This window comes from Asterias amurensis, chromosome 13 (genome assembly GCF_032118995.1).
Source record: "Asterias amurensis chromosome 13, ASM3211899v1".
In the NCBI taxonomy this organism is placed as follows: Eukaryota; Metazoa; Echinodermata; class Asteroidea; order Forcipulatida; family Asteriidae; genus Asterias; species Asterias amurensis.
This window is the reverse complement of record NC_092660.1, coordinates 20,522,472-20,535,988: the sequence shown is the minus strand read 5'-3', so window position 1 is coordinate 20,535,988 and position 13,517 is coordinate 20,522,472. Positions and strand designations below refer to the sequence as shown.

Here is a 13,517-nt window from a genome sequence, read left to right as displayed (position 1 = left end):
AATATACACCTTCTTTTTAAACAAAACAATAATTAGTTGCATTTCTTAAGGTGAATGGGGTTCTGTTTCAATGTAAACTATGTACATAATGTGCCGTCTGTTAATTCGCACAAACAATGCTCAGCTGACAAGATATCAAAGCCTCATACTTCGCCCAGAATGGCGCGCTATTAAAACACTCCGGGCCAGTACATTGATATCACTCATTAACATAAACCACACTCCCATGACGGCACATAATCTGTATTTGACATTGCACTGCAAACACTACAACCTGACAATCACATAGATGTATTATACGTCATGTGCAAATTGCCCGGTGCTAAGAGGCAATCGCTGCATTGAAATCGCTCTTCGACCTAGCCGTATAGTCGAATCATATCGTATGTCATTCAGCTCTACCCGCCTGCACAAGCATTGCATGAATTTCTGATAGCGCGTAATTCTATCCTAGCCACTGCCTACGTCATCCTCTCGCACGTTCCCGCGTTTTCCCCTCTCCTTCATTTAATAGTAGCTCTGACGTCAGCAATGAGTGATGGCTTCTTGGCGATATATGGTCATTTCGGAAATTGCGCGGCTCAACTGCTTATCTTGATGTGACGAAAGCATGACGACACAGTCGAATAGCACGATCTACCGAGAAAAATAACACAATAAGGAGGTTTAAAAAAGGATCGGAGGTTTCGTGGTTCAATAAAGTTTGCATAAATTAGTTTACATTTATACCATAAAAAATTCTCCCCTATCAACGAGAAGGCGTTTCCTTAGCTAATGGACATAGTCCTAATGGACACATTTTTATGCTCTGCTTACCGCCGAATTTGCGCTTGCGATCACCATTGTTCGCTTACAGGGGGAATTCTGCTAAACGCGGAGGAGAACAACTGACGTAAACGCGGAATTCACTGCTTACGTGTAAGCGCCGATTCTTTACTTCTCCGGCGTAAGGGCCAGACCTTGCTGGTGGGTATGGTTAGGAGAGCAAAGAATTTGCCCAATGTTGTTAGTCTGCACGGGAAAGAACAGGCAAATTGAAGCCCGTACAATTTGACGTCACAAGTTATTCGAGTCTCGTGGAAAACTCCATACACCGCGGCGTTTTGAACTTGACATCAAATGTTTACCTTGCGCACCATTACTGTGTGAGTTTGTTCATTTACGCGTCATTTCCTTCTATTTCGAGTGGTGTCCTCGGTCAATGATATTACGGTTGAGGTTTCTCCATGTCTTCCTGTCCTTTATGCATGTGGACACTTCCCCAGCTGTCACAAATCCAGTGTCCTTTTTCAGCAGATCGACATAGGTCAGATGGCCTCGACCACTTTGGGCTTGACCTTACTTGGGCTCCCAGAGCACAAGCTTGCATAATATGCATAATATTCCATTCAATGAGACAAAAGACCAGTGCCTGTCTTTATCTGTAAGGATAAATGAACGCTAGGTGGCAGCAGATCCTCTGGTGGTTTTCCATTGTTTAACTCATCATCTGAAAACAATTAACTTTGCGTGATAAGGGTTTTGTCACTAACGTTTTTGGAAGAGGCTCATTATTTATTCACATTCTTAATTCATTGAATTAGCAAAAATAAAAATTGTAAATCAATAAATAAGTTTATAAATAAATTAGAAACACAAGAAGACCTAATTACACTGCTATACAAAATAAATATATAGACAAATAAAATACCTAATATTGATGACAGGTAACACTACTAGCATGGAGGAATAAATTTACTCCTCCATGCTTACACTAGTAATAATATATAAATCAGTCGATACATTGAATAAACAATCAAATGTGTAAATTATGTAGACTTAAAAATTGTAAATCAGTTACCTTAGTGTTGGATGAGGTTAATCGTATACAGTGTCATTGTTGTCAGTGTTATGGAATGATTTTATCACGTAGACCTGCTGTACTACCTCTCCATCTTGCGGCCATCGACACACTCCTAATGTTGATATCGATGACTCAACGACTGCCATGCGACCGCAATCCATGCTAGGGCTTTCCCGACTCAAAACACCCACACGTGTGCAACAACCACATGCATGGCTTAAAGATGCAATCATTAGTCGACAAAAACTACTCTATAGTAAACTTACTTCCTTTAAAATTACTGTCACCAAAACCATCCAGGAAATTTGCAGGTCAAAATTCCTAAAATAATGTGTTTGCAATAACATTATTCCCTGCTTTCTTGCTTTTAAATAGTGCTTATCTTTACTCATTGTCTTGCTTAATTGCTAAGCAAGTAACCAGCATAGGAACCAGTCACGAGCGATACACATTATTGTTAAGTACACGATTCCTGCTAAGCATTCCCTAAAGAAATATATTTTGTGGGGTTTTAAAGGCTTTGTAATTATTACGGGATCCTACTATAGCTCCTGGTCATCAATGTTTCAACAAACATGAAATCTAAGTGTCCGGCACATTAATATTGTCGGTACTCCCACTGATGTAGCCCTATTTATCATAGGAACCTCTAATAAATTAATGGTTAATTCTTGACTTTTTTTGTTAATTTTAACTTGATTCATTGACGTCAATTCTCAATCATTCCAATCAAATTTGCATCTGACGTATAAATAAACCCCAACATTTTTAATAGTTGTTTCCAGTATTGCGTGGGGAGTATGTAGTCATTATTGCTCATTAATGTTTAACCGCAAGCCCTTCCCGCCAAATCGTCATCGTCACGTGCAGCAGATGGAAAATACCAGAACTTCCTCGTGTAATTGTGACTAGTAGTAAATTGAATCAAACTGTAGGGGTAATTCCCCTTGTTTCAGTTTTATATTGTGATACAGAAAGTATAGGGAGGAATTTGTAATACTTCGTGATCAAAGTTATACATTTGCAGATCATGAGTGAATTGTCATTTTAATTGTCGGTTATAATTTTTTTGTTTTAGTAGGCCTAGAAACCACTTAAAAAAATTGTGTTTTATTTGTTTCCGGCATAAATTACTCACATTGTTTCTTTGACAGTTTTCGGGGTTAATATTATAGGCAGGGATTCAGTGAAATTTTGTTCGATTTATTTGACACGGTTTTGCAGAAATGTGAGTACTTAAAATTATTGTTTTGCGGTCACTGAAGTCCCATTGACAGGGATTCATTTCCATGAATGAACAAATTTGTTGATATACGACGACAGGTTTCTGTGAATGGACGCTGCTTGTGTAAAGAATCTATGAATGACAATGACGATTCTACTAAACTGATAGGGATAGTATAAATAAATTACTTTCATTTACATTATAAGTAGGCCGTAATTCATCATTTTCGTGAATTTCTATACTTATAGAGATTTTCTATGGTATATTATGCATACGCGCTACGTGCTTATATACGATTTGTGACGTAAACGCACACCCCTTTCCATTAATGAGATGCCCATGTTCGTGCAATCAACCAATCAGACGGCTTTATGAAGGCCACGTGATATTCCAATGGGGTGGGTTTTCTTTGTACGTACGTCGTGCGTGTAGCTTGTGGAAAGCACACAGGCCGGAAAATAGTATATTTCTCTGGAAAAATGCCGTCAAAGTAATCATTTTTGTGGACACGGATCGAGTTGGCAGGATGGACGACGACTCAGGCGAGCAAAATGGACCGTTGGAATTGAGGTTACACAGCCCTGCCGGAGCAGAAACTGCCGTCTACACTTGGCCTCTGCAGCACACGGTAAACCCATTGAGTTTGTGTACAGTCAATATTTAACCATTGGTTTGATGGCAATAAACATCAAAATAATAACTCAACGTGCATGTTTAATTGGTAAATTAATGACAAGACTATTGACCTAAGCCTATTCTTACACACAGGTATGGGGTTCAACATCATGACACCCTTCTCAGTGAAAAATTTATTATTTTATTCTGCAGAAACGTTATTTCTGTCATTAAAATTGAGATTGGGATTTGGAGAATGCCAAGCAAATAATGCCACACTAAAACGGTGTGTGTGTGCCACCATGTACTTTAATGGTGCCAGCACTACGGTCAGCACGTAAACCTTTACAACTTGCCTTTTGTGTGTATTAAATTGCTATTTGTTCAAAATCAAAGTGACAATAGTTAATATCTGTACTCATAGGTATTAGTGTTGTCAATTGCTACATTCAATCAAGTCCAATCATGGAATTTTCCATGTACATTTTATTTTATTCATTTGATTGATTCACGAATCGCAGTAGAAAGTACACAGAGGAGTGCATGATGTCTGTCTGTGTGCTATTTATAAACATTGTTACTCACTGTTGTTAATATTAATGATTTTATTGATATAGATCACCACATGTCATGTGGAAGCTATGGGCAATTTTTCCTGTTACATTACAGTTATTATTTTCTTCTGATATATGTCTTACTCAGTCCATGGAGGTAGCTACATGTACCTCCATGCTCAGTCCAAGTTATAGGTAAATATTATCAAAAGTCAGTGACCTATCTGGAGGACAGTAAAAATAGAAAGAAGCCATGAGTGGGGTTCTAAAATGAATACGTAATAATTAAAATTCAGTTGAATATTGATCCTTTTAACAACAGAAACTTTAACTTCAATTCCCCAAAGATATAAAATCAGTGGCCATTATGTTAAGGACCATTTGTGATGGATTGTAACTCTCAGTCTTAGTCTTATAAATATACTAAAGTCATTTTCATCGATCATTGGGATGTAGTTTTGTGATTTTATCCTCTGAATTATGATAAATTGCAACTATTTTTCGTAGACATTTTCGTTACAAGCAATCATTTTCACTTTATCATTCATTTGGGGAGTATGCTAATGTCCGAGTGTTTTCTGTATTATTCATGCAGTGTATACATAAGCAATGTTCACCATGTACATGTACATGTACATGTATTGAGACCGTGGGGCAATTTGTATACTATTTGTATTTTGTCCCAGTTGCCCCATCCATTGGCCGAGTATTCCTGTTATTTCTACAGAACAACTAACTAACTTTCACTCTTTTGTGTTCATTTCCTTTGCAGGATAAGAATGATGGAGCAAATGAAATCGTCGACACAATCAAGTAAGTTGACCTTCTACATAGTAGCCTTGAAATCAAATCAAAAAGCATAATCCGTTTGAGTTTATGGACTTCATTGTACACCGTCATGCACCAGCATACAAAATAAGCATAATACATTTATAATGCAAACCTTAATTTTTTGTTGAAATGATGAATGCCATCACGATAGAAGTCACACCTGACAAGTTTACTAGAATTCACCTGTGATTTTTTTTTATGATGGGAACTAGGGTGGGAACACCTTTTGGGTTTAAACTTGCCGTTAGTGCACATTACATCTCCACCTATACATTTGTAGGTTCTTACTGGTTGTAATGAAACAACTATTGTAAAGCAAGTTCAGTAAACTAGTATTGAATACCCTCCCCCCCCCCTCCCCACTCCCACCCACCAATATCCTCCCCCCCCCCCACTCCCACCCACCAATACCCTCCCCCCCTCCCCACTCCCACCCACCAGTCATTTTTTTTATTGTGGTATTTTGACATGAGGAATGGCTCTAGATTTGATGCACTCTTCATTGCCTGTGGCTTTACTTGTACATGTCTGACTTAACTTAAATTTACTTGCATACAATGTGTCTTCTTGACTGCTATAAAAACATAATAATCTTCAGGCACGAAGACGTATTGTGTTCACTCAAATTGCTGATCAGGGAGACCACTAAATTCTAGAAACTATCACTAAGACTTGAGCAACAGTTCATTGGGCTGCTAAGCACACACCACTTAAGCAGAAAATCTGCTTGGGGCAAGTCGCAACTTCAATTAAAAAACTTACCTGTATTTGAATTGTGCCCTTGAAATGTTGACCCTATTCTACTCCTGCCATCAGAGTAGTAGGAATAGGGTAGTCCCCATAAAGTCCCCTCTTTGATTTTAAAACAAAAATTCCATAAGACTGCATTGTGATTGTAATTGGTTATGTGCAAATGATTTCACTTTACCTTGATGCCTGACTCAACTGTCTTCCTTTTTGTGTCTTGCTTGCAGATGGGTCTGTGATGATATACCAGAGCTTATGGCCGCCATGCAGCAAAATGTACTCAATGATTTTGATGCAAAAAGGTAAGACAAGATTGTATGTAAATGACTTTAACAATGGGAGTTAGGAATGGCTGTTTGTTACACAGCTGACAATGTGTAGAACTCTGAAGAACAATTTTGAGACAAAATGAAGGAACAATTGTTGTTGATTGCCTGTTAATGAAATCCAAAAGCCTTAATTTGTAAATCTTTCTGTTTTGTGTATGATGACCCAACAGCACTAAATTTGTGGTTGATTTGAAAATATCTCTGGGGGAAAAAACCCAGAATTTTATTCCCAGCAAGAAATGAACTATCAATCATACAGACTAAAATTCAACAAAATCAACAGTCTGATTCTGTAAAACCCTGTTGGATTTCACAGTTTTAGTAAAAATGTATGATTTGGGGAATCAATCTCTTGTCAATAATTTAAGGAAAGCAGTTTTACTTTAAGATGAATTGATGAAACAATCTACATTACATTGACATTAAGTTCACCAGTGTTCGCCTTGTGTGTTTTTGAAAATCAAACATTGTTGAAAATAACAATCTTGATATTTTGTGCAGACACACAGCATGTGAACTTGATAACTAGTACATGTGATTGGAGTAGTGCACATCCGTAATTTACCGCGCTAAGTACAGCGTGAGTGAGGGGGTGTGTCATTGCTAGGCAACGCAAATGTTGGATCAATGCCAACTGTCTAGAGAGTCTTAATTTGGGAATCAATCTGGGAGATGCGGAACACGTTTGGACAATCAAAAAAGCAAAAATAAATTAAAACTAAGGATGACAGTTTCTTTCTAAACAGGTTACTTAAAGTAATGTTTGTAGATGTTAAGTCAACTTAAAGATGATTTGTGTGCATCTTGAAAAGACTTGGTAACAAGAACATACAACACATGTGGTTTCTGGCCATAGGGTTTGCAGTTGCTAATAAAGTTTGTTACATATTGTGACTTATGGGTTTTTCGGGAGCCATTGGGACCCTGGCCCAATCCCACCTCAGCTCACTTCACCTTCGACAGGACCTATAAGTGAATTTGTTTTTCATGGATGATGAAGCTTGTTTCTCATTAGGACTATTTCTGATGTCCTCAAGAAACTGAAACTGTCCATAGCAAACTTGGCTAATTCTCCCTTTTGGTTTAGGATGGTGACTGACTGAAACAAGAATTGGCCAGCCACCATTGTGACATAAAAATTAAATGATTAAAAACATCCTGATGACAAAGGTTTGAGCGTCATTGTCACCTGAGGATGTTTCCTGGGTTAGTGTTCAGGTGAATCCGGTCTATACACTCCCCTTTGGGATTGGGAAGGGGGAGCCTTGAAAGTTCAAGGAAGAGGGGGATTCACTCTCAATCAACACTCATTGTGTCGTTCTAGGAAATTACAAATGTAAAACAAAAATAGGCTTTCCCTTTCGTGAAATTTTCAAGATTTGTATGGCACCTACAGAAGTGTTTCTAACAACTTGCTCTCCTATGGTTTGTTTCTCCCACATTGAAGACTTTATAGATACATGTAGCATGTTCCAAGAAAGTTCACACTTTCAAAAACAAAAGCAAATGTACAATTGCTCTAAAGGGGGAACTACGATATCAGTTTCTCTTTCATGCTGATGATGCTAGGAATGTTTGTTCGTTGAAAGAAGAGAAGGCCGGGAAACCCCAAGTCATGTTGAAAACATAATGTTCTATTTTTACAAGTGTAACATCCTGGAAGTGCAAGAGGACTAGATCTACATACAGTGCAAACTAATTGGATCCTGAATTATGGAACGTGTTTGGTTTACATGGTTTCTATGGAGCTCGTTCAGGGGTCGAAATTAAGTGTATTTCCATGGTAGTCAGCAGGGCTAGTGACCAATAATTTTTAGTAGCCCTGATTAGATTTTGGTAGCCCGAAAGACACATTATGTCTCGCGTCACGGCTCAAACTTTACAATACATCAATAACATAGTTCTTTATTGTTTGTGATGATGATTTTTGCATTATTTTTCCACTAGCCCGTCGGGCTATCAACTGGAAAAATCAGTAGCCCGGCTGTATATCTGGTAGTCCCGGGCTAGCGGGCTAGTGGCAATTTCGACCCCTGTCGTTGATGGGAAATAATTGTCTTGTTTTCACTATGTACACACAAGTGTGTACTTACAAGAACGAAGACATTTCATGTATCCCACTACAGAGTAACTTTAGGCAACCAGTTAATAATTCTTTGAGTGTAAGCCTTTTTGAGAATGGTGGACACACTATAACACTATTTGGTTAGGGTAAATTTGTGGTGGACACCATACCTCAAAAAGGCTAATTCTTTCCTGAAGGTCCCCAGACTGTCTCAGAGTTTTTGTCAGGTCAAGGAAGAGTTTTATTAAATGTGCATGAAAAGTCAGTCAAAACAGGGATGACTTGCCTCAGACTACATGTATGTAGTTCCTATATGGTTAGGTGGGGGGGGGGGAGTTCTCAGAGGGGGTTCCCAGAAAATTCCTGGTTCCTGGAGAATTTATGCCCCAAGATACTCCCAATGTCAAAACATCTTTCATACTTTCATATTGATGTTGTGTATTGTACAATCTGAATTCCATAATTTCCACCACCACACACTGTTTTGAAAGCAATTCCTAGCCAAATTAACCACATTTACTGCTGTGTACAGGCAAGTTTCATACCTGCAAGTTCATCTGGGGAAAGGCAAGGCAATTTTCATTTCACACAGTCTACCATAAAAATATTTGGGGCACCAAGGCCAACATACATGGGACAACAGAAACCCTAGCCTCTGTGTCCTCTGTGTAATTCCATGCCTGAGGTCTTGAACTTAACTTCATAAGGGGCAAGGCGAGTTTCATTTGGAAAAGGATACCACATTTAGAATAACATTTTTGGTTTACCCATGAACATGTTAAGGAGCACCAAGACCAGGGCAATGAAATCAATGACTTGTTTGGTTCTCAAGAATTCCAGTACTGGTGTTTGGAATCTCAAGGATTCAGCTTTGAACAACTGCAAACTTTCTATATTTTTATCAAATTCTTGATAACTCAAATTATTTACCTTTCCCACTCAACAGCTACGAAAGTATGCATACACTGTGTGAGAAGTATAACAGAGCTATTGATGCAGTTAGACAGCTGGTAAGTACATGTAACTTATAAACACTTGTTGGGTTTAATTAAAATGTTTTCACCCAATAGTCCATGAAGTAATGGTCTGATGATCTGACCCTTGCACTTTCATTAGCTGCGTAGATGTTCACTGTGTAGAAAAAGTTCAATTACCTGCTTAACTTTAATAACTTTCCAACTTACGTACAAGAACTTGGACCAATTAATTGTCAAATATTCTGATGGAATAAATTCCCTCGTCAAATCAAAAGTCATTTATACTAGAGCGCCAAAATAGAGAGTTTTCTCTAAAGCACTGAGGCGTTGCATGTACACATACCTCGTTGATGTAGATTGTTTGGACAAATGTAGGTACATGTACTTCTGACGCAGACAGCGATTTTAGTAAACCAAATGAGTTTTCTTCAAACATTGGTGTAGGTTTGATATTAAATTGTAGACGGAAGGGATTTACATTGTACATGTATCATGTCTGTTTCAATGTAGCATTTTGGATGACGTTCTATTGAGTTAATGATTTAGTTACTTTAAGTACACAAACATTATTTTGAGAACTGGTTGCATAGAATCACCAATCACCATGTTGCATCTTTAGTACACTTTCACTTATCATACGTCACTATAGTTAGATGTGCAAAATATTGACATGTTTCTGCCATTCTCAAATGACGTTGAATAACCTTGGACATACTGGATAAATGATTAAAAAACAACAACATGTTTGGTTTTACATACAGGTAGCATTTGCTTAAAATTACCAAACAAAAGCCTTTGTTATGGAACCATCTGCGCCATCACCCCCTCACCTCCTCCCCAGGCATAAATTAACGTCAGTGCCAGTGATCTGCCCATTCATTCACATCATTTCTTACCCATCTCCCTGACGGGCTAGCTTGCCACCTTTTGTGTATTCAAGTTCAACCTTAGAAATAAAAATAATCGTCAGTGAATAGTGTCATATTGCACCCAATCTCTTCATACAAGACGAGTCCGCAAGCGTCTGCTGTTCTTAGGTTACCCTGCGATACTCTTCCTCCCCCCCCCCCCCCTCCCCCGATCTACAAAAATAAAATTAGACGTTTCCTTTTGTAAGGGTAGGGGGCGCGAGTATATTGGGGTTATTTTTAGCCAGAGGCCCTGTCATCCTATAGAGATATGATCACATGGGGATCAATCTGTAGGAAGTATGGCTAATGCTTGTTGTGTACCCACCCCCCCTTTCCCTATTCAGATCACATCTGCATATTTGATGATGCCCGGGTGCATTGCCGAGTCATTTTAAGGCATAGTACGCTTAGTACTGGGTGACGATTCGATATGATGATGTGAATGCTGAATACACTTTCTTTTCACAATGAAAAGCTGACCGCTTCTAAATATAGGCAAATTGCAGACTATCAACCGGGCAAATCTATTTATAGTGCAACGGCGTATGTTTATTTCTATGAGCGCTTCACGTGTTACGTGCACACATAGTGAAGGATTTCAGAGTGCTATGTATAAAGAGCTTTTGGCCTAGTTCATGGATCGACCTTCATTTTCATTGTCATTAGTCATCCGCTAGTGTTCTAGGTTTTTTTCTTCGTGTTTCTTGTGAGTTCTTGCGGGAGAGAAGAGGAAGCCTGTGACCTGTCCTTCCATTGACCCCAAATATTCCAAATGCATAAATAGATTTGACATTTTATTTCAGTCAAGTCTGGTTTGAGGTGTTGTACTGAGCCCCCCTCTAAGGTACAAGATAAGACATACTGTTCTTGTATGCACAGAGGAGTGTGATGAGTGTGCAAGCCTAGCATTATGCATTTTCCCCCCTTCTGTTGTACTACTACTAGTCTGGGCAGTTATGCTAATGTTATATCTCCTGGGAGTTGGTTCAATTATATTTGCAATTCATTACATGTAGCTTGTTTAGGATATTGTGGTGGTGTGGTGGATGGACATTTTTGTAGCGGTGTGAAGGATTGGAATTAAATTTATTCACTGGTATTAGCTTGAATGTGACGGTAAACCACTTGCATGCAGTTTACATGGTACATAACCTGCTACAGTAGCACAGTTTGTTCTAATAGAAGAATGGATTAAATTGGCCCCTGGGACTGTTTCTCTTAATTAAAAGAGAAGCTCCAACTTTGACTTTGACAACTCCTTGGTTGCTATGCCGATTAAGAACGGTATTAAGAGTTGTTTTGACTTCATCATTTTGAGGGCAGGCGGTAATCAAGTTGTAATGGGTCATCACAAACTGAGTCTGAATCTTAGATGATGCCTGCCAGCTACTACAGTATGTGGGTATTCTTGGTACCATACCTGAAAGTTATATATATTTAATGGTCAATCAAAACATCAGGACGCCCATTGGGTAACCATCATCATACACTGTGTGTCTTGCTTCTGTGGTTTTGGTTGCCCTGGGCATCAATTTCGTGTTTTACACTGTTGGGATTTAAACATATTCTGCACGTATGTATTCAGAGCTTCTCAGTAAGTGATCAACCATGAACATTCCCCCCCCTCTGTTACCATGGTGATTGAGGATCTTGTGCCCCCCCCCTCCCCAAGAGTCCGTACTTCATCCCAAGCACCTGGCTAATCAATGTATGTATACTGTAGTTCTGTACTTGGCGTTTTCATGTTTGCATAAATTGTGTGTGTGCTTGTACTAAGGGGGCAATCTTGAGGGGCGAGTGAAAGAGTGAAGGGGGGGGTGGTATTGTGGTTTCTATTAACCTAAAACCATGCTGAATTGGAGACGAGAGTACTCCTGATGGGTCTTCAAGCAGGTACATCATGTACTATGTAACCTCAATATACAATGTATGCCCTACTGATCAGATGGAAGGCTGTGGGGATAAAAAAACGTTTTCCAAGAAATTGTTTACATACAATGTGTACACACATCATGATAAAAGAGGGCATCAAAGATCCGTCCCAGACATCCACAACATCCATGTAAATTTACATTTGAATAGTTACATGAATGTTGCCCTTAACAACACTACGTGTAACAAACAAGATTGGCTTGGATGGTTAAGGCATCTCGTGCTTCAGATGGGACGTTCATAAAGCCGTTGGTCCTGTGTGTTGTGTAAGGCATGTAAAAGAACCCAGTGCACTTATTGAAAAGAGAAGGGGTTCGCCCCGGTGTTCCTGGTTTGATTGGCAGCATATTGCGCCACAGCACCTTGTAAACCATTACATGGTGCTTTACATGCACGTACTTTACATTGTTACAATAGAAGTAGGTCTCATAATTCAAACATACATGTTGTAGTCCCAGAGACCTTCCAGGAAAATACTGTATGTTAAAGCGCCTTGACCGTCACTGGGTGACGGATAGGCCCTATGGGTGCTATGCAAGAAGCCACTATTATTATTATTATTATTTTTATTATTATTATTATTATTATTATTATTATTATTGTTATTGTTATTGTTATTGTTATTGTTATTGTTATTGTTATTGTTATTGTTATTGTTATTGTTATTGTTATTGTTATTGTTATTGTTATTGTTATTGTTATTGTTATTGTTATTGTTATTGTTATTGTTATTGTTATTGTTATTGTTATTGTTATTGTTATTGTTATTGTTATTGTTATTGTTATTGTTATTGTTATTGTTATTATAATTATTATTATCACAGTATGTTAATGCAATAAATGTATGCCTCTCTGTTTTGATTGCCAACAGTGGAAAGGGACAATGTGTGTACTACCTCTGAACAAGGAAACTACCCGTGGCCATCTGAAACACATCATGCAGCAGGTTTACAGCCATGCCATCGATGACCCCGACAGATTGAATGCGTATGAGCCATTCTCACCAGAGGTTTGTCAATATTCAACATCAAAATTAATTTGCAATCTTGTCCGCTAGGCCTACAATGTGTATATATCATTGTTTGACCATTGTCATGGTAATTGGTCAGTTCTTTAATTTTAAAGGCCACAGCTCATTGAATGTCATCCCCAGTGTACTCCATGCATTATTTCATGTTTTGAATTTTGTTAATTGAAAGGAAAAACCAACATAAATAATTAAGTTGCGTATTAAGGAAGAGGATGTATCTTTTTAAGCAGGGAAATGTTCTTTGTATGGATTGTTTTGGATAGCTTTGCCTTTACTGTGCATACAATGTATGCTAGGTACAATGTACACAGTGCATACAATGTACATACGTATACAATGTATGCACAGGGGAAGGTAAATAGTCTGATGCCTAAATGCATTGATTTATGGCACGTTTTGCCTATTAGGCTACATGTTCATGTTACTGTTCATGTTCGTCTTTTGTAGTCAAGGAAAAC

The 13,517-nt window shown here is 38.4% G+C and overlaps 1 protein-coding gene across 3 annotated transcripts in view; it reads left to right on the top strand.

The window, feature by feature from the left end:
• The first annotated feature begins 3,481 nt into the window (after window positions 1–3,481).
• LOC139945795 (uncharacterized) overlaps window positions 3,482–13,517 on the top strand; it is a 37,856-nt gene continuing 27,820 nt past the window's right edge. For all 3 annotated transcript variants that reach the window (XM_071943225.1, XM_071943224.1, XM_071943223.1), the window contains exons 1-5: window positions 3,482–3,696; window positions 5,010–5,050; window positions 6,043–6,117; window positions 9,156–9,219; window positions 12,901–13,038. In XM_071943225.1, the coding sequence (XP_071799326.1) occupies window positions 3,595–3,696; window positions 5,010–5,050; window positions 6,043–6,117; window positions 9,156–9,219; window positions 12,901–13,038 (420 nt within the window). In that variant the 5' untranslated portion in view covers window positions 3,482–3,594. The remainder of the gene's footprint in view (window positions 3,697–5,009; window positions 5,051–6,042; window positions 6,118–9,155; window positions 9,220–12,900; window positions 13,039–13,517) is intronic.